At 39.7% G+C, this 26,820-nt stretch overlaps 1 protein-coding gene across 1 annotated transcript in view; it reads left to right on the top strand.

Annotated features, from left to right (window-relative positions):
* Positions 1–26,820, top strand: part of atp10a (ATPase phospholipid transporting 10A) — a 54,857-nt gene that overhangs the window by 18,159 nt on the left and 9,878 nt on the right. Inside the window, exons 2-17 of the mRNA XM_026945626.3 lie at positions 441–645; positions 2,162–2,247; positions 3,960–4,066; positions 4,844–4,975; positions 5,603–5,733; positions 6,982–7,234; positions 8,552–8,772; positions 10,022–10,216; positions 11,531–12,080; positions 16,159–16,262; positions 17,271–17,397; positions 18,216–18,400; positions 19,544–19,898; positions 22,293–22,369; positions 23,662–23,787; positions 23,956–24,156. Of these exons, the coding sequence (XP_026801427.3) occupies positions 441–645; positions 2,162–2,247; positions 3,960–4,066; positions 4,844–4,975; positions 5,603–5,733; positions 6,982–7,234; positions 8,552–8,772; positions 10,022–10,216; positions 11,531–12,080; positions 16,159–16,262; positions 17,271–17,397; positions 18,216–18,400; positions 19,544–19,898; positions 22,293–22,369; positions 23,662–23,787; positions 23,956–24,156 (3,055 nt within the window). The remainder of the gene's footprint in view (positions 1–440; positions 646–2,161; positions 2,248–3,959; positions 4,067–4,843; positions 4,976–5,602; positions 5,734–6,981; positions 7,235–8,551; positions 8,773–10,021; positions 10,217–11,530; positions 12,081–16,158; positions 16,263–17,270; positions 17,398–18,215; positions 18,401–19,543; positions 19,899–22,292; positions 22,370–23,661; positions 23,788–23,955; positions 24,157–26,820) is intronic.

Here is a 26,820-nt window from a genome sequence, read left to right as displayed (position 1 = left end):
CTGCTTTTTAAATGTTTTTTTTCTGCTATAAAGATGTCAATGTTAATTATCAATAATGTCACAAATATCTTTTTATAATCACTAAATTGTTTAATGATAAATGTTAATGCTAATCTTTTGAGTCCATATATGGGTTTAAAGACACGCCCACAAGGTTGCATTTCTCAGTTAGTATTGCGGATTGTGGAATTAATTAACATTTGGAATCTTTATATGTGTGTGAGAAATTTTACTTTTTAGACCTTTAACTTGTTAAACATCTTCCAGAATTATAACCACATTTAACTGAAAACTCGTCCTTAAATGCTAAAGGATGAATTTGGATTTTTTTTTTTTTTTCCTAAATGATACGGATATAATTCCAGTATTATCCCAGTCTTGGCTCGCCATGGTGCCGTGACCCGGCGTGTAATCCGTGTGTGTGTATCTCTGCTCTCCAGAACCGAGCGGCGTTATGTGGAACAGTACTGGAAGGAGGTCCGTGTGGGAGATTTCATCCGGCTGCGCTGTAACGAGATCGTTCCGGCCGACGTGCTGCTGCTGAGCTCCAGCGATCCGGACCGGCTGTGTCACATCGAGACGGCCACGCTGGACGGAGAGACCAACCTGAAGCAGAGACAGGTGGTGCGCAGCTTCATCGACCTGGTGAGCGCACAGACTGTGTGTTTTTATTAAGTAGCGTCACCGTGGAACATTTTTCCACTGGAACTTTCCGTGTGATGGTTTGCAGGAGAAACAGGAAGCGTCGTGCTCGCGGCTGTGGCACCGGAGTGTTTTACTGTTGGTTTGTTCACCGGGTGGATTCAGCTGCTCGATATTTACTCAGTTAAAGAACAAAACTCCTGCCACTGATCTGTGACTTTATCTCAATTACAAACACACACACACACACACACACACACACACACACACACACACACACACACACACACACTGTGGTCAATTTTTTTTTTGTTTTAAACCCAGCTGACAGTTAAATAGACAACAAATGGCCACTGAAGTGACAAAAATAAAGCATTTTACTTAAGCAGCTTCTAAAGTATGCTGGAACGCTGAACAACATACGAGATAAAACAAGATAAAAAACAGAATTATAGTAATTTTAAGAAGATTTATTAAAATTAAATTAATTTATTTTAAAATTATAGTAACTTTAATAATAAGTAAATAATATAAAAAAAACAATTTTAAGGAAAAACAAAATATAATTAAATTATAAGTAATATAATACTGTTACAAATTTATAATTATATATTTGTTTATATTTGTCATATATTATATATATATAAATTTATATATATATATATAAAGCTATGTTTTTTCCCCTCATTTTATCTTTTTAAATTAGCAAAATGTAAGTCAGTACTTCTGTATAAACCTAGTTTGGGGCGGAGCTATGGATGGGCTCACTTTGTGATGTCACAACTACTTCAGAACAGTTACGTCTGATATGCAAATGATAAGAAATGAATGAGTGGAATAAATGAGTGATAAAATTAAGATGTTAATCGAGATACTGGAATCCCAATCGTTCATATAAACCCATGAACTAGTTTACTCGCAGCTAGCTAACCGGCTAGCTAAGCTAGATGATGTTAATGATATTAAGCTATTAGTGATGGCAGGACAATGTGGGTGGGGGACGTTTTCTAATTTGCATATTTATGTATATTCATTAATGAGGATGAAGATAAAGACACTTTTTTTTTTTTTATTATTAAAAAAATTGTTACTTATTATTTTTAGCTAGTTAGCTATTCTGTTAACTGTCATTATGAATACTTTTGTAGTTATATTTATGATTATACTTTATAAATGATGTGTAATTAAAAAATAAGAATAATTTGTTTTTTCTCTTGCAATAATTTTAGACCCTGGTCATTTTCAAGCAAAGAATCTGGAGTTTCTTGGGGTTTTTTTTCCACATAAAATCACTGTCACGCTTCAATAATCATCTAAACACAGTTGTTTTTTGTAGAACATGAGAACACCACAAAGCGAATCACTTTCCTGCGTCTGTTATATAAACAGCAGGCTATATTTGAGTATTATACTGTACAGGAGATTAGCACAATAAAGAAATTGTGTGATTTGTTACATTTTCCATCCCATAATGTGATTTAGAGCAACACTGAGTGTCTAAATAAATTTTTTTTTACAGGACACGGAGTTCGACCCCATGAAGTACAACAGCGTTATTGAGTGTGAGAAGCCAAACAACGACCTGAACCGTTTCCGTGGCTACATGTAAGTAAAGAACGGTCTCATCTTCGTGTGCTATAACGCTGAAATTTAATCCGTGACTGATTATTCAGGTCTAAATGGTGAGTGTGTATCTGTAACCTACAGCACTGGAGTTCAGTAAGGTCCTCAGTCAGAGGCTTAGCATCGTGTAGCGTCGTGCTCACAAGCAGGTGTTGTGAATGTAAAAAGTTTTCACTCTGTGAATCGATCAGGAACATGCAGGTACGTGGAAACAAAAAGATTCTAGCACAAAACTTGCTAAACCACTTACTAAACACAATAATCTAAATTTCAAACTTTATTACAAGAAAATTATAATCATAAACTCCTTTATTTCCCTTAGTCACTTTGTGTTAATGCACTTAACTAGCTAACCAGCTAGCTGTACGTTATTACATTATGATGACCTCGTCGGTTAGGTTTCCAGGCAACCAAACCATGAGACTGGGCTGAACACTGGACATTTTATTTGCTGAGTGAGTGCGCTAATAAATTTGGTTTATCCACTCCTGAATTGAGGAAAAAAATAAGGGATGAGGAAACGTTAGTGTGTGTAAATGGACTCCACCCACTCTAATCAAACCACATCTCACCCAATCAGAGAGCAGAGCTCCGCCCACTTTGACCAAACCACCTGTAATCCAATCAGAGAGCAGAGCTCCACCCACTCTAACCAAACCACCTCTCACCCAATCAGAGCTCGTCCTACTCAAAAAATTTGGGATGAGAAAACATTAGTGTGAAAATGGATAGAAAAAATATCCTCTTTTTGTTGGATTCCTCCTAAATCCTGCAGAAAAAAAGAGATTAGGAAAGAAACTACACTCTTTCTCACACTACTGATGATCCACACAATTCTGTGACCAATCAGTGATCTGCACTTTGTGTAGCTCCGCCCACCTTGAGCTATAAAGGGAACCAAATTCATTACAGTAATTAGTTACGATCTCTCGCTTTGGTGATGGAAATACAGGATCGTGGTTTAGTTCCTGAGCCGAGATGCAGTCGGTGAAATGAAGGTACCAACCGGTACCTTATCCTACTCACTGATCTGGTACCATCATTGGTACCTGTTTTGTACCTTTGGTATGTATCTTTTGCCTGGAAGGTGTATGTGTTATCTTTAATTAGCTTTTAGAGGCCAATTATTTATTTTACATTATTTTTAAAGGTGTAAAGGTATGGAAGTTCTGTACTTTTTTCCCAGCACGGAAAAGTACCATTTGGTACCTTTATTTCTGCGAGCGTGTAACAGTAGGATCCTTTCGGTGTGTGTGCATTAGAGCAGCAGATGAAGACCTTTCGCTGATGGTAGCAGGGCAGTGAGTCGACTGACAGGGTGGAGAATGATTATGACATTTATATCTCCGTGTGATGGAGAACAGATGCTGCTGGCGTGCAGCCACTGCACCGTTACCCAGTTACCCCAGAGAGCCTCGGGCCGCAAGTGAGGAGGGTGAAAGGCCTAGAGGCTCTGTGTGTGTGTGTGTGTGTGTGTGTGTGTGTGTGTGTGTGATGTTTTATTACATTAACGTTGCGTGGACACCCTGTAGTCCTGCTAGACGAGCCATTTCTCCTGCTCCTCTTCATGCTGATGCTGCGTGTGATGGGGTGAAGCCACCACTCTGAACACTCCACAACCTGAGGCACTGTTATTAATCTGCATTGTGTTTTATAAAATAACAAGTGTGTGTGTGTGTGTGTGTGTGAGACAGAATCCATCGTAATGGAAGGAGAGATGGTCTCTACAAAGACAATCTGCTGCTCAGAGGCTGCACCATTCGCAATACAGAGGAAGCTGTGGGCATCGTCATCTACGCAGGTAACAGACCACTCACTCAGAGCTCCGCCCACTCCAATCAAACCACAACTCACCCAGTCAGAGCTCCGCCCACTCCAATCTAACCACCTCTCACCCCTGATGTCTGCCCACACTTACCAAACTACCTCTCAGCCAATTAGAGCCTTGCCTACTTGAATCAAATGACCTCTAATCCAAATAGAGCTCCGCCCACTTCGACCCACCTTTCACCCAGAGTTCAGAGCTCCGTCCATTCTAATCTAACCACCACTCATCCAGTCAGAGCTCCGCCCACTCTGACCAATGACCTCTCAGCCAATTAGATCCTTTCCCACTTGAATCAAATGACTTCTCATCCACATGGAACTCCGCCCACTTTGTCCAAACCACCTCTCACCTGTTCAGAGCTCCACCCACTCTGATTAAACCATCTCTCCCCTGATCAGAGCTCCGCCCACTCTAATGTACATGTTGGAATTATTTTCAGTAAGTAGTTGTTGGATCACATTTCCACCAACTGGGATGTAAATTATTTCCTGCATCATCCCCCAAGTTATTTAATTACTTTCACTGCTGTTACTGAATGATTTATATTCACACCACGCTGCTGCTGAATTCTGCATTCTGATTGGTCAGAAGTTTAGTTCTAATTTCCGTGATGCGTTATCGTCAGCGTCAGCGCTTTGTAACAGTCAGAGGTGAAGCTAGAACTTGAAGTTTTCCGACATTTTCAGGACAGAGGAATTTACACCTCTTTGCGGTTTCTCAGTAAAATGACAAGCTGCTGTTGTTTTTCAGGTCATGAAACCAAAGCCATGTTGAACAACAACGGGCCGCGGTACAAACGCAGCAAACTGGAGCGACAGATGAACGTAGACGTCTTCTGGTGTGTCATCATCCTGCTGGTCATGTGTCTGTTCTCCGCCATCGGTACGGAGCCTTTATTCATTCACATAAAACCATGATGTACAAACACGTATCTGGTTTTTTTCAGTTGCACTGTGATTGTGGTGTGTGTGTCTGTGTGTGTGCGTGCATGTTGTGTTTCTTCTCTGTGTGGGTTGTGTTTTGTGTGTGTGTGTGTTTTCTGTGTGTGTTTTTCCTCACTGTGTGTGTCTGTGTGTGTGCACATGTGTGTATGTTGTGTTTCTTCTCTGTGTGGGTTGTGTTTTGTGTGTGTGTGTTTTCTGTGTGTGTTTTTCCTCACTGTGTGTGGCTGTGTGTGTGCACATGAGTGTATGTTGTGTATTTATTGTGTGTGTGTGTGTGTGTGTGTGTGTGTGTTTTTCTTTACTGTATGTGTGTGCACGCGTGTGGTTTTTCTGTGTGGATTGTGTTTTGTGGGTGTGTGTGTGTTGTGTATGTTTGTGTGTGTGTGTGTGTGTGTGTGTGTGTGTGTGTGTTGTGTTTTTCTTCACTGTATGTGTGTGTGTGTGTGTGTGTGTGTGGTTTTTCACTGTGTGTGTGTTTTCTGTGTGTGGGTTGTGTTTTTCCTCACTCTGTGTGTGTGTGTGTGTGTGTGTGTGTGTGTGTGTGTGTGTGTGTGTGTGTGTGTAGGTCACGGCTTGTGGATGTTTCAGTACGGTGATAAGAGGCCCGTCTTTGACGTCCTGAGTCCTGAGGGAACGGATTTGTCTCCCGTGGTCTCGGCCGTTTATCTCTTCCTCACCCTGATCATAGTGTTCCAGGTGAGGAGCGACGCTGATAGCGGCTCTCTGCGCTGCGCAGTAATACGTAACGTAAAATTTAACGTGAGATAAGCCGTAAACTTCGGACTCAGATCTGCGTGGACGTGTTCGAGCTCGTATCTGACCTTGCTGTGTTTTTAATGGCTTATCGTATATATTTTTATTTTAAAAATAAAATCTGTGGAAGGACGTCACAGTCTGAATAGATCTTACTTGCTGCATTATTATTATAAATACATTTTTATACATATTTATTTGTCTGGCTGGTTGTTTAATTATTTACTTTTTTATTCATTTTTATTTATTTCATATTATTATTTTTTTTAAAGCGTACGTTTTTGGTCACTTTATTACTGTTTCATCCATAATGAAAAGAAATTGACCTTAAGTATTTTTCTTCACGGTTTTTTAAGCAAATGTCACTGTTTAAGCATTATTAAACTTATCTAAAATTTAAATATTCCACATTTAAATATTTAGGCCCCATTTTCTAAACGTTTAGACTAAAACATTACTACTTTACTTTATTTCAGCATATTTATAATGCCTCAAAAAATATATTCCAAGTAAGGTTTTTTTTTTTTTTTTTTCTTCAAATCTTATCTTCTACCCTGTGTAATGAGCATATATAGTGAATATTTGTGATTTAGCTGACTGATCTTGTTTGGGTTTTTACTCTCAGGTTGCCAAGAGATCCATGAAGTGCTTGAAGAAATTTAGTGCAGAACATTAAAATTTTCATTTTTTTTAAAGTGTAACTTTAATAAATGATTAAAATTATGAAATAATTAATAAATCAAAATAAATTTGCAACAGTGCAGTTTTTTTTATGAATCATGTTTTTTTGGTGTTTTATTGCTGCTTTTAATGTCCACTCTGTCTGTAGCGGTAAAACATTACAGGCTTTATTAATTAAATAAATTTGCATTTTAATTTATTTTAACCAAATTTCATGATTCTTGATTTTGTTTGGTGGTTTTTTATTTAATGAAATAAAAAAATACATAATCTACAAATATTTGTAAATACTAACTCTCATCCTTGACTTATTGTTTTAAAAATTTAAATATTAAAAAAAAAACCTAAAATTTCAGTTAAAATGAAAGTATAAATGTTACAGAAAGCTTAAACGTCTAATATTTAAAACTTCGGTTTATTATTAAACCTTACACTCCCTCCTGTTTAAGTGCTGGTCTTATCCAGCGTGCTCGTGTTAATGCGTAATATCTTCTTCCTCCTCGTGCTCAGGTGCTGATCCCCATCTCGCTCTTCGTCTCCATCGAGATCGTGAAGATCTGTCAGGTTTACTTCATCCACCAGGACATGGAACTGTACGACGAGGAGACGGACTCCCACCTGCAGTGCCGAGCTCTGAACATCACCGAGGACCTCGGCCAGATGCAGTACATCTTCTCTGATAAGACGGGAACGCTCACCGAGAACAAGATGGTGTTCCGCCGCTGCACCGTGGCCGGAGTCGAGTACTCGCACGACGCTAACGGTGAGCCTGACCTCGTTAGCGTTAATCACTTAATCAGTGACGAGTTTAAAATCATACTCAACCTAATCACGTCACGTTCGCGTCCTCGCAATAGTTCTCTCATTGGCCAGGGAATAAAATGGGGGAAAAAAACAAAAAAAAAACAAATTTAATTTGTTATTTGAACAGAAGAATTTAAACGAATCTTTTAAATCGGCTCTTTGTAACATTTAAAGATGTTTTAAGAGCTGTAACAACAATATAATTTCAACAATGCTATACAGTATTCCAAAGTTTCTCTAGTTCTAGTTTTCAGGCTTTAATTTACATTTTTCCGGCCCAGAAATTAGCCCCGCCCCTAGACAGGACCGTTAGGCTTAGCTCTGCCCATTTTTCCTTAAAAGGAAGTGCATAGTTTTAAACAGGAGAGAACACGTAGATGAGTGATGGTGCTAAAAATGAACAGACGAACAAACTGCTGTAATATAAAAATGACTTTTGGACATAATGTTGGGGGGAAATTATTTTGTAGCATTCAACAGAAAATAAGAACAATTTTAAATTTGTCTTTTTATTATTTTAAAATCTGTTTTTAGACTCTTCTTATCACTTAATATTCAAACTAGCAAGCAAGTTTCTCATGTCACTTGTAGTTTGTCTCTTGTGGGCGTGGCCTGTCCAGCGAATTTTTTTTTAATCTTTTGTTCGTAGCTACAGTATATACTTTCGCTTCTAAAGCTAGCTAGTAAAACAAATTAAATAGCGCACGTATCACTGTGAAAATCAGTTTGTGTTACACGCTAAGCTTCGTACTCAGTTTAGATTAGCAAAGCAAGCTAACTGTACTAGCTACGTACACTCAACAGAGACACTGACGATCTCAGCTACTTCCTTCCGAGCTTTATTTTTCTTCGTAATGCCTCTGTACACACTTAATGAGAGGATAAGATGAAACCATGGTTGTATGTTTTTCTTCCATTTTTGCTGGAACTAATCACAGGTAGGAACTAAAGTTGCGAGTGGGGAATAGAAAAAAACGTCGGACAACACACGTTTTTTTTAGGGGCAGTTCGAGAAAGTTGTTTGGATTTGTTACTTTACTGTATCGTACCGAATTTGAATAGAATTGAGAAAATCTCTGTTGGAATGTAGGTAATTGTTGAAATCGCGGCACTGTGTCACAAACATACGTAGAAAACGAATGTCGCTTTGTCACTCTGCTGGGACGAAGGCGTCTTGTGTAACTGCACACATTTCCTATTAATATAAAGAGATAAATAATAAACCTGGAGTTTATTCGGGGTTTATAGACATCGTACTGTTTATTTGTTGCTGCAGCGCGGAGGCTGGCGATGATGTACCAGGACGTGGACTCTGAGGAGGAGGAGTGTGTGTCTCATGGAGGAACTTTACCGAGGAGAGAGAGTGTGTGTAGTCAGCACAGCGGCCGAGTCGTCCTGCGCTCACAGAGCACCAAATCACACCGACGCACCGGGAGCCGAGCCGAGGCCAAGCGGGCCAGCATCCTGTCCAAACACACCGCCTTCAGCAGTCCTATGGTATAGAACACACACACACACACACACACACACACTCACACACGCACACACACACACACACACTCACACACTGATCCGTCAAGGTAGACCTAAATAAAGCCTCTGTCAAGCCCTGCTTCAGAGCTGCATGTTTATCACCACTATTCAGCCATTTTACGCATCAAAAGCTAATTATTTTATAAAAATACAACTTGCTAGAAGATCTAGAAGATCATTTATCATCTAAATACTTATATAATTATAAACACACTGACTGTGAATCAGTCAGTCAATATATCAAGAAAATGCATCCAAGTTCTCATGTGAACAGGTGCGATGTCTAAATATGGACGTCTTCCAAACAGGAAGTAGGAGGTTATTGCAGTTCAATCACAGATCGTGTTAGCTAGCTAGCTCATGTGTGCATTAAATCATTCACTTGACTGCGATCCTAAATGCTACGAAATGTTTAAAAGTCCATATATGGACTCAGACGCGTCCTAGTCACCCAGCTGATTTGTCCTTTCAGTATAAAGATAATTATATTTATAAAAATAATAATGCTACCGAAGTTGTGATTCAATGTTGACGTTTCTCACTGTGGTGGAATGAATGTAAGTTGAAGTTAGCAATCAATGCTAAGTGTAAACACTGTGTAATCTTAGTATTTACGAGTATTTAATTGTTAATTTGGTAACATTTCTGAGGAAAATGTTGACGTTCTCACTGAGTTTTGACGGTCATTTGTTTTGACGGTCATCATTTTTTTTTTTTTTTTTTTTTTTTTAAGCCTCATGACTGAGGCTAATGAATTAGCTAGCTAGCTGTACACAAACAAAAACAGAATGACCAAACTAATTGAGAACGTCAAAGTTTTCCTCAGAAATGTTGGTAAAATTATTTTATAAAAAAGATATATAAGTAATATAATTACACTATAATTCCATGTAGCATCAATTGCTAACCAAAGCACCCATGTATTCCACCATACTAAGTAACATGAACATCATTTTGGGAAAAATTCTGACGAACGGTGAATTTCAGAAGAGTGGGCCATTGATGTGAAATCTTCTTAACGTAGTGTATATAGGACATCGTTTGAATTTAAGATGAACTTTATAGTACTCTTACTGTTCAAGTGGTTAAACTTTCTGGAACTTTCTGGAATTGCCCATAACTGAGGCAAATGATTTAGTGTATCATGTTCTGGAAATCACAAATCCACAAGTTGTGGAATGTTCTGGTTTAACGGGTGGTGTGGGCGTTGTAGGAGAAAGACATCACTCCGGACCCTCAGCTGATGGATAAGGTGAACGAGTGCGGCAGTCAGATGGAGTTCATGCGCTTCCACAGCCAGCTCCTGAGCCAGATCCCTCCTGACCTGTGTGACGTCTTCGACTTCTTCATCGCTCTCACCATCTGCAACACGGTGGTCGTGTCGTCACCCAATCAGCCTCGGCAGAAGGTGAGTCAGTGTGGTAGCCCTGATGTGTCGGGTTTGGACTTATTTGATCTTAAACACAAACTTTCGCGAACAGTACGAGCGCCTCATCTTTACGTTATCACTCAAACACGCCAAATGTGCAGTCTTATTTATTTCCCCGATAAAAACGGCAGATGAGACAATTTCTCCAGCAGGAGTGGCCGCTCTAGCTGTGCTCTCTATGACCCGTGAACACGGCGTGCCTAATCCTTCACGTGTTTCACGTCCGAACGTTCCGACCTCATCACCAGCCCGTCTTCTGAGTTTATTTAGAAATGCTTCTGTGGAATTCGCTTTGGGAGTGATGTTAGAGGAGGGAGTGTGTTAAGTGCAGATAGTTTTTATAACTGTAACAGCAGCCCTTCCCTTAACTGGAACTGACCGGTGCCAAAGTCTTCGTGGGTGTGACCCTCATTCCAAAAATATATTTAAAAAAAAAATAAAAAATCACTTTTTGTGTCTTGTTTAAGGGTTTAAGAGTCAGCAAGTGAATGTCCAAGTATTATTTTTGTTTTAACACTTGGCCTTACTAAGATCCTGGCTCAGTTAAATACTTCCTCTGTTTTGGTATTTATAGTTTCATTTTATTTTTGTTTTTTTTCCTTTTATATTGATGTCCATTTTATTATATTTTTATTAATCTTTTATTTTATCCTGTGCATTCTATTCCATTATATTTTAATCCTTTAATTTTTACTACATGGTCGACTCTGAGCTATGTGTGTAAAAGTGCTTGATAAAGTTTTATTATTATTATTATCATTATTATTATTATCATTATTATTATTATTTATTAATTATATTATTTATTATTATTATTATTTGTAGTAGGAATTATGGCACTATACACTTTTCTGAGATATTTTGTATGTTAAAATTTTTTACTGAAATTTAAAATTAAAAAGGAGGGAAAATAAAAATTGTGGAAACGTTACTAAAGGGCTTTTAATGCAAAATATATGAATAATTGTTTAATATTTTTTTTAAAAAATTGCAAACATTGCCAGTGAAGCAAGCACAATAACAATAACATAGTGCTTTAATCACAGTGACAAATTTTAATGAAAAAAGGTTTAAAATTTGTCTCATGTTTATTTCTTTATGTATTTATTTATGGTAATATCAATACAGAGAACGATTTGATGTGAATGATTTATAATGAAGTATAAAATTGAAAAGGCAGGAGAAAAATTGTTTAAAATTGAAAAAAATTTTTTTTAACATTTTAAGTTCTATGAAATATTCAAGTTTCATCTCTTTATTTGTTTGTTTGTTTGTTTGTATGTTTGTTTTCAGGTGCGGCGTTTTGAGCTGAAATCCCCGGTGAAGACCATTGAGGACTTTATCAAGCGCTTCACGCCGAGTCGCCTGACGTCAGGCTCCAACAACAGCAGCTCGTCCAGCCTGGCCACCAACCGCTCGTCGTCTCAGCGCGCCGCCTCCAGCATGCTGTCCTCTCCGTCGGCCGAGAGCGCGCTCGCCAAACTGGACGAGGAGCGTCTGCAGAAGGCCTTCAGCCCCGTCCCGCCCGGACACGACCCGGCCAAGGCTTCCGCACGGGACGAAGGCGAGCTGCGTTACGAAGCCGAGTCTCCGGACGAAGCGGCTCTGGTGTACGCCGCCCGCGCCTACAACTGCGCTCTGGTGGGCCGACTGGCGGATCAGGTGACCGTGGAGCTGCCGCATGTAGGAAAGCTGAGCTTCGAGCTGCTGCACACGCTGGGATTCGACTCCACACGTAAACGCATGTCTGTGGTGGTGCGACATCCACTCACCGAGCAGATCACCGTGTACACCAAAGGAGCCGACTCGGTCATCATGGACCTCATCAGACCACCTGCGACAGGTACGAGCTCGAAGTGACCGCTTTCAGACCTCCGAATATCTAATATTTTAGTCAAAGTGTTAACAGTAACTTAGTTAAAGTAGATTCATTAGTATTAGGGTTGCTTTCGTAATTGCCATTATGATATTTTAATAATATTCACCACATTTGCGTCACACGCACCCGCTCTGTGCCTGACAGAAACGTAACTAATACGTAGAAATGTTTCACCCAAACTAGCCATGTTCAAATTCAAATCAAATTCAATTTTATTCATCACACACAACCATACACAGACTTGCAACATGCAGTGAAAAGAGGTAGAAAAGGAAAGATATAAAAACATAATATAAGGAATATAAAAGGTTTTTAACTATATTTATAATAAAGTGCAGATGTGTGCAGTTGTTTGTGCAATATAATGCTGTAACAGCTGTGGTGAAAAGAAAAAGAGGTTGAAGTAAGAGGAAGTGCAAGACTCTTTTCTGGGTCGAAATTGCTAATGTTTGCTCAAACAGTCGCTAGGCGTTGCTAGGTGACATGATAATTTGCATATTCAGTGATTGTCATAATCGTTTGCATATCAAATTGTGTTGTATGAAGTACGATGAGTTTTGTTGAAAAAAAAGGTGATCAGTGATTGATCAGTAGGAACAATGGCGATCAGTGATTGGTCGATAGGAACAATGACGATCCGTGATTGGTCGATAGGAACAATGGCGATCCGTGATTGGTCGATAGGAACAATGGTGATCAGCGATTGGTCGATAGGAACAATGGTGATCAGCGATTGGTCGATAGGAACAATGGTGATCAGCGATTGGTCGGTAGGAATAATGGTGATCAGTGATTGGTGGTTGGGTTAAAAAAAAAAAGTCCCTAGATTTGTCTAGACTCTTTTTTTTTTTTTTTTTTTTTTTTTAATTAAAGTTGTCTCAAAATCGCTAAGATATAAACATCACGATTATTTGGTGTGTTATTTCTATTTTTATGATTCTTGGCTAAAATACTCTGGAGCAGAATGCCCCGCCCCCTGTCATTCTGCTCCACCCTCATCAGAGCAAGTGGCTTCATTTCTGTTCAGGTGAAATTGGGGAAAAATGATCTCAAACCCAACTAAATCTGCAGTAGGTTGAGGTTCCACCACTAAATTCTATCTAAAAGGAAAATATAGAGCTTGAAAGCTGACGTGGCTGAAAAAGAGAGAGAGAGAGAAGGTCATGTGACCATACCTGGGTGGAGCTCCAATCAAGGTTCAGCAGCTCCAGACTCTACAATGACTCCATTCACAGGATGATGGAGGAAAAGCAGACCAGGCCAATGGTAATACACATGAAGGGAAGTGGCAGCCCAGAACCATACGCCTCCTTTGAAGTGTGTGAACAAATTATACAACACTGTACAGACCTGGCCTCCATGTTGAACTGGAAAAACAAACATGGCCGCCTTTTTTCTAGAGCAACCTGTGCCTTATGTTATTCAGTAACAGAGCAGTGGATTATAGATGCAGACTGACATCGTGAAAATAGTTATGAAATGAGCTGAATGTGTCTTGAGCTCTACAGCGTGATGTTGAACTGAGTAAACTCCTCTCAGAACTGATTAGGGGCGGAGCTATGGGGGCGGAGCTATGCATGAACTTCATGTGTGATATGCAAATTATTAGCCTAGAGAATGACGTCATGATACGTAAACTTCATTTAGCCACAGAAGCTGTTCTATTCTAGCTAGCTATCTAATTTTTAATTTTATATTAGTGATGATTAATGTCATAGTTGTCGTGGTAACATAATTAAAGGCCCTGTGGCCAAGTTGAACCAGTCACATCTGATCTGTTCGTGCTAGCTAGCTAACTTAACTGACATTAGTGAACAAAATTGTGGTTTGCTGCTTTTAAATAAATCGGTGACGAAATGAGGCTCTGAGACTGAAACTGCTGATTTTCACAGCTTCTTTACTAATTTGCATATTGATGCATATTCATAAACCCTGCCGCTTTTAATGTGGGTACAGGTGTAGAGATAATATTCCCAGGCTTTAGCATTCAGTACTTTAGCATTCTAGCTAAGATTAAAATGCCATGCTTTAATAGAAATACCCCAGCATTGCAGTTCAGTATTGTTTAAAAATTATTTATTTATTTATTTATTTATGTATTTATACTTTTTGACTTATCCTCAGCTGCTGTTGAATGAAGAAATCATTTTGGCTTTTGTACACTACGTCTATTCCCAGTAATATTCCAAACCGTAAAAAAAAACAAAAAAAAACAGTGGTTTCAGACGGTCGCCAGAGATGAAGTCGTCTCCTTCTGTCGTGTTGCTGTAGGAAGCAGGTGGCGGAGGGCCGAGCAGAAAAACAAGTTGTGCTGGCAAGCCGACGTCGCTCAGCCTGCTGATGAATCACACACGAGGGGGGGGGACGAGGCGAGGCGAGGCGAGGTTTGGCGCTTTCTCCCACACTTGGCTGTGTTTTGAGCGATAATCTCACTCCACTCTGGTGTGGGTTTCCTGTCATTCTGTGGATAAAAAAAACAGTTTAGGCAGCTCACGTCGGCCTTTATAAACCATCGCCAATTACACCAAACACCTCGGACACGTCTGAGCACAGGGACGCATACGGTAGCGTTCGCCGATAAACTTTTATCCAGTGAAGTTAGTGTTACTTAAAAAAGACGATTCGGGTAAATATAAAGGCTGTCAGCCAATCAGTGACTGGGATGAGGGCAGAAAGGTATATGATTGGCCAGGGGGTGGGACTTGGTATAAACCATGGTAGTTGAAAATTGTCACTTGAGCAAGAAAACTCTCAGAAAAGTCAATCAGGGCTAATCATTTTTATAGCGTTTGTATTTAAATATTTTATTTATTTGTTCATGCACCGTATTCAGTCAACATCTAGCTCTTCTTCTATCTATCTATCTATCTATCTGTCTATCTATAATTAAACCTAAATTGTCTATATTGTACTACTACATATGCTTACTACATAGGGTGTGATATTGTGATAAAGCCATAGAAACGATGTAGCGTGTAGCCTTTTTAGCATTTTTCTCCCCACATTTAGAAAAAAGATAAATATCTTTCAATCTATTAAATTATCTTATTCAGCTTCTTTATCTTTATATTTATTAAATTTATCTTGAAAGATATTCATCTATCTATTCATCTTGAAAGAGTGAAAAATTTCCCTATTAAGCTGAATTGTCATTTTTGTACCTCTAATGGTACTTAGATCACTTAGATTGCCGGTTGCCATGGTTTCATTGGTAACAGGAAGTTAGTGTGATGCACAAACACCAACAACAAATAAGACGCAATTAAATTAACAACAAATAACACACAATTAAGCCAAATCCTCAATGTCGATTTTTCACTACAGATGCTCCCTACATAGTGTATATATACAGTAGAAATACAGATGAGTGATGTGTGCTATATACCGACTTTTTTGGGGATTTTTTTTTTTTTTTCGCTGGTCAGTAGTGGGTGTGTCTGGCTTCAGTTTACAGCCAGTTGCCATGGTTTCATTGGTAGCAATAACTAAGATGTTGACTAATAATGAAATGTATTTATACTATAAATATAAATGGACTAGTGTTACAGTGAACGAAAACACTCGAACGCTTTGCGACCTCTGCTGTCTTTCTGATGTTTGATGAACCCAGAGATAGCCAGTAAACACACAGAAGATGTTCTGTTTAGGTTTATAATATACTTTAGGAAGGAATATGTGGAACCAAGAAAAAAGAAGGGGAAAATAGAAACTTTATTTTTTCACAGACTTTATTTTTTCAGTTATTTACACATTAACCAGTTTACACACCTATAGAAGTATTGAAAATACTCAAGACTGCAGAGTGCGGTGTTAAACCTGGTCTTAAATTGTTCCAACTGTATCACATCGCCACATTGCTTCGCTTCTCATTTGCATAGGTGCCACACCCACTTTGCATCGCCTCCGGTAGCTCCGCCTCCTGTCTCTGTAAAACATCCATTCCATTCTTGTTAAAATCTCATCATCACGTTAATATCGTTCATTGTTTATTCATTGTGTAAAAAGCTGTATTGTTCTTAAACTCATTTCTTCTCCGTTCCAGACGACTCCAAAGGCAAACGGCAACGCAAAATTCTGTACAAAACGCAGAACTACTTGAACCTCTACGCCGCCGACGGCCTCCGAACTCTGTGCATCGCCAAAAAGGTAAACAGAGACGTGCTGAAGTGTCTCAGCAGGTGTTTATCTGTGAGACTCGCTCTCTCTCTCGCTCTCTCTCACTTCCTCTTTCCATGTTTTAACTGTTAAAACCAGGCGATGTGATAAATCATGTTCACACGCTCACACGGACCTCCCGGTGCTGGTGTTTTTCAGCATTTTATCCACAAGTTGCCTTGTTTCGAAACGCATTTTCACACCTTTCTTTTGCCATCTAACTTCCAGAAATGGTTTATTCCTTTATTTTTTATTTTTTTAAGAAGGCCATGAAAATATTAAGCCACAGAGGCTAACCTGGACTAACGCAGAACAAGTTCAGTACGCTGTTTATGTTTAATTTCGTTAAAAGTGTTCACCGTATTATCCGGAACCGATTCCAACGTTGCCACAGACACGTAGAGTCCAAGAGAGCAAAACTGCCTGTGCTGTCTGAGTGGGAGGGGCATACACTGTCTCCCCTGTCAATCACAGAGACACTAGCCAATCATGAGCATCTATGCGCTTATGTATGCGGAAGACGGTAGATAGCGCTGTGCTGTGACAGAGTTTATAAAGATGCATAGGCTGCCTTCACGAGGAGCTTTCACTTTCCCCAGTTGGTAGCTGTCAGGTGATTGGATAGCACTAGGTTGTGGGTGGGAACAGGCAAATGACCAGATAAAAATCCACCAATAGGAAGATGGTGTAAGATGACACCAACCTCTACGAATACGGTAGCAACGAGCAAACCTCAAGCTCTCATTGAAGAACGTTTGTCTTTGTGCGAGTCCGTTATCTGGACTTCGACGTGTAACCTGACACGCAGAACCCACGTTATCAGTCTGGTATAGCATTCAGGCGAGATTTTATTGGGATTTTATAGAGTGTAACGAGTAATAATCGTAAAAGATGGCTGAAATCACACGGTCTAAAACTGATTTTCCTGAGCTTCCTGTTCCTGATCAGTTCTGTTTAAATCCAATTTGTCGTTAACGTGACGTTGGATTTGTGCTTCAGGTCCTCAGTAAAGAAGAATATGCCTGCTGGCTGCGGCGCCACCTAGAGGCTGAAACGTCCATCCAGGGACGAGAGGAGCTGCTGTTTGAATCCGCACTACGACTGGAGACCGATCTTCACCTGTTAGGTCAGAAACGCTCACGCTCGGCTCTTTAGTAATTAATAAATACGTTATTCAGTGTTTCCTGCATGTGCTGTAACGTTTCAGCAGTAAGATGAGTAAGATTTCTTAAATGAAAGGATTTAATAAGAGCTCACATTTTAATCTTTCATCTGCTGCTCCATGATTTATTATATTTTATGATTGCTTTATGTGATTTAATCTGAAAAAATAAATCAATGTCTCGCACACACTGGATCAACCCGAGCGATCCTGGCTGCTAGTAACTTGGCTACTTGTTTAAACAGTTTACAAACAGTTTAAAAAGTATCCTAATGCTCATTTCTTTGCTTGTGACCTTGGCTATGAGTTAGCCTAATGCTAGATAGCTTGATGTCTACTGGTTTACACAGTAGTTAGCCTATTGTTGGCTAACAGGATAGCCTCCTTATGTACTAGACTACTGGTTTAAACACTGTAATAATTTATCAAACCTTAGCTAAACTATTGCATTGTAGTTTTCAGAGTTCAGTATTTAGCTAGTTGTGTGCTAGTCCTAGTTGACTTGCTAGCAACCTTGTTTAAGAGTTGCTAGTGATCTTGGCTACAGCAGTTAGTATAATATTAGTTAGCTAATTGCTAATTAGCCATAAAAGTTAGCTGTTTAGCTTAGGTAATATTGATAAATAAAAACATGCCGATTTTTTATAAACAAAAATGTTTTTATAAACAGATACTAAACCGTATCAAATTTAGCGTAAGAAATCCCGCAGTCTGTGCACACGTCAGCGTTTGAGTTTATGGAGGAATAAATGTAATTAAAACCGGATTAATGTCGTGGTCAGGAGCGACGGGGATCGAGGACCGGCTGCAGGACGGCGTACCCGAGACCATCGCTGCTCTGAGGACGGCGGGGCTGCAGATCTGGGTGCTGACGGGGGACAAACAGGAGACGGCCATCAACATCGCCTACGCCTGCAAACTGCTCGACCCCGAGGAGGAAATCATCACGCTCAATGCCGACTCGCAGGTACAGCACGCTAACGCCTCCGATTCCGTTTAATTTCATTTTATTCGTCAAGAAAATCAAGTAGCAGGTTTACTCTGTTTAAAGTAAATCCACATACGTGCGAAATTATTTAATTTTCCTCAGAAACAGAGACGTAACATTCCCGTTGTTGGTGAGAGTGGCAAAAAAACCGTAACTGATTAATGTGTTTAAAATGAATGGATTTATTCAAATATGTTAATTTTATAGCAGGCGCTCAACACTAAAACATTTTGACCTAAAAATATTTACATGATGTAGAAACGTGTGACTTGCAGCCTCATGTTGCTTTTTCGCAACGTTTCTACCTTAGCGAAATGTAAAAACTTTTTTTTAAACTTAAAGTTAATAAGACAGAAAAACACAAGAAAAAGAGAAACCACAAAGCATAAAACTCCTCTGTCCTGAAGCTGTGAGAAAACTTAGTTACAGCTTTACCTCTGACTGTTACAGAGCACTGACACTGGAGACTCCTTCCAGAAAGGTTACATAAAAGTCTCACAAAACTTCACCTTAATGGAAACATTAATAGAAACCTGCGCTACTGTCAGAGCTGCTGTTATAGAAAATTAATCAACACCTTCTGACCAATCAGAGTCCAGAGATCATGTTTTGTTCTTGGACATTAAGATATGGTTCATTATTTAAGTTCGTCACACGTGTGTCTTCCATCCAGGGCTTTTGTTGAAGCTCAGCTCTCGAGATGTTTTTCTGTTTTTCATTTAAAACCAAAGCGTCTGTTGTGTTGAATGTGGAAATTTCCTCGAGCTGATGGAACAACCTGGGCCGGTTTGATGGTCCACCCTTCCTTCCTCTCTGCACAGAGAACACATAAATCCTCAGCAGGGGATCTTCTTTTGAAGCAAAGAGGAGAAAAAGCGTCATGCAGTCGTTCTGGAACTGTAGAGATGTTTGAAATGATCAGGATAGTTTACTGATTTCACGAGCGGACCTGATCTTCTGCACAGCTGCAGGATCTGTTATCCAGATGTTCCTCTGTCCATTTACTATATTTATTAAACATCTTTATTCAGTACAGTTACTCAGATATCTCTCTCTCTTTCTCTCTGTGTGTGTGTGTGTGTGTGTGTGTGTGTGTGTGTGTGTGTGTGTGTGGTTCCTCAGGAGGCCTGTGCTGTTCTACTCGATGAAAGCTTGCACTACATCCAGACTAAGTTCCTGTGCAGTTCCTCGGCGGACCCCCACGCGACCCGGCTTGTCCAGCAGGACTACACCAGCGTGCACTTCCTGTCTCCAGGCTTTGGCTCCGCCCCCTCAGGCCCGTTCCTGGTGCACCGGCTGGGTTTGGTGATTGACGGCCGCACTCTGGCCTACGCTCTGGATAAGAGTCTGGAGGATAAGTTCCTGGCCGTGGCTCGGAGCTGCAGGTCGGTGCTGTGCTGTCGCTCCACGCCGCTGCAGAAGAGCATGGTGGTCAAACTGGTGCGCAACAAGCTCAAGGTCATGACCTTGGCCATAGGTGAGCTTTTACACGACACGCTGTTTCATTCCATCTCATTCCACTTCATTCCACCTCTCTGTGCCACAAACTTACCCTAATTAACAGAACGTTTATGAATCTTTCAGATATGAGGCTCTACATGCTCTAAATGTGATAAAAAGAAAAACTTGTAAAAAAAAAAAAACATGTAAAAGGCAGAAATTAAAAATAGAGAAATTAATGATCAACTTCTCTAACTCAGTTTACATATATATATATATTAAAATTAATATCCATCCGTTCATCTTTCTGTCCATCCATTTATCCATCCATTTATCCATCCATTTATCCAACCATCTTTCTGTCCATTCATTTATCCACTCATCTATCTAGATAAAGGAATATCTTACTCTTACTATCCATCCATCCATCTTTCAAATTTTTTTTAAAAGAAGCAAACTAATAAATCCTGCATTTTTGTTACTAAAATTTAAAATTCCTTTTTATTTTCCAGCTGATGTGCTATATTCTCTGTTTCACATTCTCAGAAAATATATCAGCCATATTAATGTTAATCATTGTAGCTGCCCAGTTTCTTTTATTATTTCACAACTTCTTGAACGTGAAATTTGGAGAGCAGTGTGTGCATGTTTCTGAGCGGTAAACATTTCCGAGGTGCGGGTGACGGGTCGTGGTGCGGGTTCGCTGCTTGGGTGCTTTATTTCACAATCCCATGCAGCACCACTAATTATCCAGATGGCTAGCGAGAGAGAGAGAGAGAGAGAGAGAGAGGAGTGAAGATGATCAGAGGTCATGGTGGGATTTAAATGTTCTCCCATGTCTGCTTTGTTAATAAGGTTTTTAATGTCATGCTTAAGCTAATGACACGAGTGCGTTTGTGCTGTAATATTAAAATGCTAATCTAAAAAGATTAGCAAAGGTCCAAACACCTCCCGCTGGTGCTGTGTGTGAGCCGTAAACAGTTAACGAGTGTAGCGGTCTCACACAGGGACGTGTACGGCAGACGCTCCACATAAACGCATTAAACATTGTTGATATGGAGAAGTTTTCTGTAAGATCATGTTTATTTAACCTTTATGGAAGGAGTCTCCAGTGCCAGCGCTTTGTAACAGTCCAACATCTTCAAACTGCCGTGGTGGAAGAGGATTAAAAGACTTGTGGACGTGCTGTTTTAGGAAAATAACCACAGTAACGCCGCTTCATCGCACCACACCATCATTGATTATTTTCCTATAACAGCGTGAATCTGAGGGTTTTATTTCTTATTTATACAGTAAAGCGTCTCCCAAAACAATAATTTGGCCAGTACTTCAAAAAAACAGCCAGTTGAATAGGTTTGGTGGTGTGGCGTAAACAGCGATTGTTTCGTTGTCCTTATTTGACCCTCGCACAGGTTTGGGTTGTTATTGTATTAGTCCGATCATTCAGCGGCTAAAGTACGGGTTTGTTGTTTTAGTTTTGTGTTTTACTTCCTGTTTTACGTCTTTCTTTTTTCCAACAGAATCAGAGCAACACGAAACTGGAAAAAAAAAAAAAACTTAAATAAGCGAAATCTGACTCAGCTCGTGACTCAAAAACATAAAATGACGTTTAATGAACAAGAAATAACGTATAAACGGCTTAGCATTATCTCTACACTTTTACACCTCGTTAAAAATAAAAGCGCATATGAATATGCATTAATATACAAATTAAAAATGTCCTCTTGCTATGGCAAATAGCTAGTCAGTTAGCTAACTGCTAGTAAACTAGCTCACATTAGTCACAGGTCGATGTTTATACATAATATACATATAAGTCCTGGTTTACATCCTCAATTATTAGTGATTTATTTCACTGTTAAACTGCATTTTACTGTTACCATGACAACAGTTTTGTTCATGACATATGTTAGTTACGTGGCTAGCTCGTTTAGCACTCAGGTTGTGTTTCTGTGGCTGAAAGTTTTAAGGTATTGTGTCATCATCTTCTGATCATTTGCATATCAGATATGATTGGTTCAGGCCAAATTTTGTGACACAAATCGGTTTTATACAGAACTACTGAAAGGTTTCTTTTAAAAGAAAACAATGTAGGCACAAATTTATTTAGACACAAGATTTTTTTAGCACTTTAGAAAATTTCTGTTTTTTAAAATTCAGAGTAAGAAGGTCAGTTGATCTGTAAAGCTTCTCTTTGACCAATCAGTGCCCTTCATTACAGCAGGCTCCGCCCTCACTAGTTTATGATTGTAAAGTACCAGCTCTTGGGCAGGAACTAGAACAAGAACCTTATTTCCTCTGGTTCCTGAAAAGGTTCCTGTAGTGGAAGCACACCATATATTTCTTTTATTTCTGTTAGTTCTAATGTAATCTCTCTCTCTCTCTCTCTCTCTCTCTCTCTCTCTCTCTCTCCCTCTCTGGTTAATCCTAGGTGATGGGGCTAATGATGTCAGTATGATCCAGGTGGCAGATGTTGGTGTGGGCATCTCGGGGCAGGAGGGCATGCAGGTAAGGACAGACCTGAGAGGAGAGAGGAGAAGTTCAGTAAAGCAGGACTGCTGAATTAACACACACTTTATCTGCTATACAGAATAGAAAGACTTTTGGGAACTGTACTTTAGTTCTGATGTCCTGCAGTGAAGGCCACCGTTACGTGTCTTCCATCAGCATGATGTCTGTTTAAGCATCTAAAGCTGTGCCATGTTTTATAAAGAGTAAAATTAACATTTCTGTTGTGTTTACACTTTACATTTAACACTTTACACTTTGTAGTTTGCACTTTACATTTTACACTGTAAACTTGACCCTTTATACTTTTTCCTTTTTCTTTTACATTTTATACATTTTATCTTTACACTTTGTGCTTTACATTTTTCACTTTACCATTTACATGTTACGCTTTATCCTTTACACTTTATACTTTATACTTTACACTTTATCCTTTATACTTTGTGCTTTATACTTTACACTTTATCCTTTATGCTTTACACTTTACATTTTCCATTTTATCCTTAATATTTTACATCATATTCTAAACCTTTACATTTTATCCTTTACACTTTATACTTTACAATTTTCACTTCACATTTTACACTTGTTACATTAATCTTTACGCTTACACTTTATATTTTACCCTTTACGCTTTACGTTATGTATCGTATAAGTTGCATTCTTATTTGAACTTAACCCCTTACCCTTTATATGCCGCACTTTTCACTTTTCGCTCTGGGTTGTGTGGGTAACCAATGGTAACCGATGGCAAACCTGCCCCCCAAACCAACCAGCCCTGTCTCTGTGCCAGAGGGCGTGTCCCGAACACAGGAGCAAACATTTACACACATGAATAACTGCCCCGATTAACCCTGCAGGTGGGGGGTAGGTAGATGTGGTGAGCTACTGCACTGTGAGCACATCTGCTCCACACTCCATCTTCAGCCAGTTAAAATGGACTCGGTCCTGATGAATTATTTGGTGCTGCAGGTTTGGCTGATGTGGAGGTGCTTCACTTCCTCCTTCTCCCACTGAGCACAGTGTACATGATTAACAAGCTTTTCCCATTCCAACCTGATCTCCATTCAATCCTGTAGAGCCCGGGTGTGTTTGGACACGGCACTATATCCTCACACGGTTACGCTGAGATTTATTTTCCCTCCTCGTTTATTTTTAGAATTTAGTGCTGAAGGACGACGGGATAAACGTATAAACGGGATAAACAGCAGTAGGAATTTTTCACGCTTCAGGGTTCTTGTGGTGTGTGTTAGCGTGTCACGCTGATTGATGTTCTCTCGTTGTGTGTGCAGGCGGTGATGGCCAGCGATTTCGCTCTTCCTCGCTTTCAGTATCTGCAGAAGCTCCTCCTGGTTCACGGACACTGGTGCTACTCTCGGCTGGCCAACATGATCCTCTACTTCTTCTACAAAAACGCTGTAAGGAGCCACGGTTCATTTAAAATCCTGGTTCAGGCTTCATCAGAAATGAATATTTTAAAAAAAAATTAAATTAGGTCTTAGAATCATGTGCTCTAATAATAAGAATACTACATTTTTAAACAAAATCCAACAACATCCTTATGTTTTTATTTGTTCTCTGCCCAGATGTTTGTGGCTCTCATCTTCTGGTATCAGTTCTACTGCGGGTTCTCCGGCTCGGCCATGATCGATCAGTGGTATCTGATCTTCTTCAACCTGATGTTCTCGGCGTTCCCGCAGCTCATCACCGGCACGCTGGACAAAGACGTGTCCGCGGAGACCCTGCAGGAACTACCTCAGCTCTATATGAACGGACAGAACTCAGAGGTACGCTTGAGTTAGACTAGTGAACTAACTCGTTCACTCGTTCACTAACAGCCGCTGTGGAGATGTTGACTAGTCAGCTGGTGGAAAAAAAACCCTCAGGCAGATGGTAAAGAAAGCAGCTAATGGTACTTTGTTAGTCTGAAAAAAATGAATACTCAACATTCTGCACAAGACTACACTGGGAAAACTCATTTATTTTCTTTTGCTTTAATGGACCGTTAACACTATGATATCACTTTGTATAAAGTGTAGATGATTTGAAATCCCACTCCTGCTGATTTTTGTTGTTTATTAACATTAACTTGATTGTAAATAAAATCAGCGCACCGTGGCGTCGCGAGCAACGCCGTGTGAAATAGCGCTTTCAGAGCCGCGGGTTGCGTATCACTATCCAACTCTCCCACTCGGCTAGTTCAGAGTCAGGGCTAGAGTAAGTTAAAGACTCGTTTTCAGATGCTAACATGGTGGAAAAAGCTGCAAGACACTGCTGTAGACATCATATTCTTCATCCATCATTAAGCTATAAGGAGTTTCCACACCCTCGGGTTCAGAATTAGTGATATCAGCTCGTCCACACGAGTGCATTTTAAAGAACTGGTACTTTATTAAAATAATTAATAAAATAAATTAGTGTAATTTAATAAGCAGATCACATCGATTTATTTACTTACACTTATTAACAGTGTAGCCTAAAAAGCACTGAAGTCAGAAATTTAATTTGTAACCTGTGTATTAATTAGAAACTAATATAATATATATTGTATATTAGCCTTGATGCAATATTGAGCGTTACAGAGTGGAAGTGGTGCGTTGGCTAACTGCCAGGCCGTCTGTCATCAGCAGGCTGTAGTTCTGTTGCTGCAGATGAATTGCACTTTGGGTTTTTGGCAGATGATTTTCAGCGTGTGGAAACAGGAGGAGTTGTTTTCAGAAGTCGGTTATGTTCTGTGCCGGGAACACGATTGCTGTAATGAATGGAGGCCCGAGGCTAAAGCAGCAGCTGGGCAGCGTGCCGTCTCCACGCGAGCTGGAGGACGGAGAGGAAAGCATCCGAGTCCTGAGGGAGTGTACAACACCACAGAGCGCTAGAGCACATGCAGGAGCTCAGCTGTGGAAAAGTGGCTGCTGTCCACTCGAACAAAATAAATAAATAAATAAATAAAATAAAAAAACATGAGCGGTTTAAAGCTGGGGCCTCGCTCTGTCTACATGAGTCTGCTGGATCAAAAAATCCACAATTCCAGAATTTGTGTTACTTTTTCTTTTCTTTTTTCTTTATTAAACATGAGACGATGCACTAAATCCACGATACGAGACGTATCCCGATACAGGCTTCACAGGACGATACTGACACAAATTAACTTTACACTTTACACTTTACACTTTATACTTTACACTTTATACTTTACACTTTATCCTTTATCCTTTATCCTTTACACTTTACACTTTATACTTTACACTTTATCCTTTACACTTTATACTTTAGACTTCACCTTTTCCATTTTATCCTTAATATTTTCACCATATTCTAAACCTTTACATTTTATCCTTTACACTTTATACTTTACAATTTTCACTTCACATTTTACACTTGTTACATTAATCTTTACACTTACACTTTATATTTTACCCTTTACGCTTTACGTTATGTATCGTATAAGTTACATTCTTATTTGAACTTAACCCCTTAACCTTTATATGCCGCACTTTTCACTTTTCGCTCTGGGTTGTGTGGGTAACCAATGGTAACCGATGTCAAACCTGCCCCCCAAACCAACCAGCCCTGTCTCTGTGCCAGAGGGCGTGTCCCGAACACAGGAGCAAACATTTACACACATGAATAACTGCCCCGATTAACCCTGCAGGTGGGGGGTAGGTAGATGTGGTGAGCTACTGCACTGTGAGCACATCTGCTCCACACTCCATCTTCAGCCAGTTAAAATGGACTCGGTCCTGATGAATTATTTGGTGCTGCAGGTTTGGCTGATGTGGAGGTGCTTCACTTCCTCCTTCTCCCACTGAGCACAGTGTACATGATTAACAAGCTTTTCCCATTCCAGCCTGATCTCCAACCTGACCCGCATGTCTGTTGATGTCTTTCGTCCTGTTGTGGATTTCAGTAAACAAAACAATAAACGATCGCGAGCTCTGACTGGGGAATCGTTAAAATCCAATAATCACACAGTGAATGCTGCGATCGTCCAACACTGAGCAATTAACCTGGAACTGCAGCTGCAGAACTGGTCCCCGTGTGCTCGTCCTGACTTTATTAGCCCAGGAGCACAACAGTGTAATAACGTACCACCACAACAACATAACAACAGAACGCAACACCACAACATCGTGACAACAACGTAACAACATAACATCACAACAGCGTAACAGCACAACACAGTGACACTTTAACACCATAACACCATGACTCCGTAACAACAGCATAACACCACAACATAACAACTTAACATGACACCAGAACAGCGTAACAACGTCACAACACAACAACAACGTAACAACACTCTGCTTCATTACAGAGCTACCTTCTCGTGTCATAATGAAATTCCACGTGTTATGAAACTTCTGTTTGTTTCCCAGCCGTGTTTAGACATAAAATTGTTCTGTGGATTTCTTTTAACTATCAAAATTGTATCAAAATTCTTTCTTTTT

Source organism: Pangasianodon hypophthalmus, chromosome 2 (genome assembly GCF_027358585.1).
Source record: "Pangasianodon hypophthalmus isolate fPanHyp1 chromosome 2, fPanHyp1.pri, whole genome shotgun sequence".
Classification (NCBI taxonomy): domain Eukaryota; kingdom Metazoa; phylum Chordata; class Actinopteri; order Siluriformes; family Pangasiidae; genus Pangasianodon; species Pangasianodon hypophthalmus.
The sequence above is the reverse complement of the archived record's forward strand: the minus strand, read 5'-3'. Positions and strand labels throughout refer to the sequence as shown.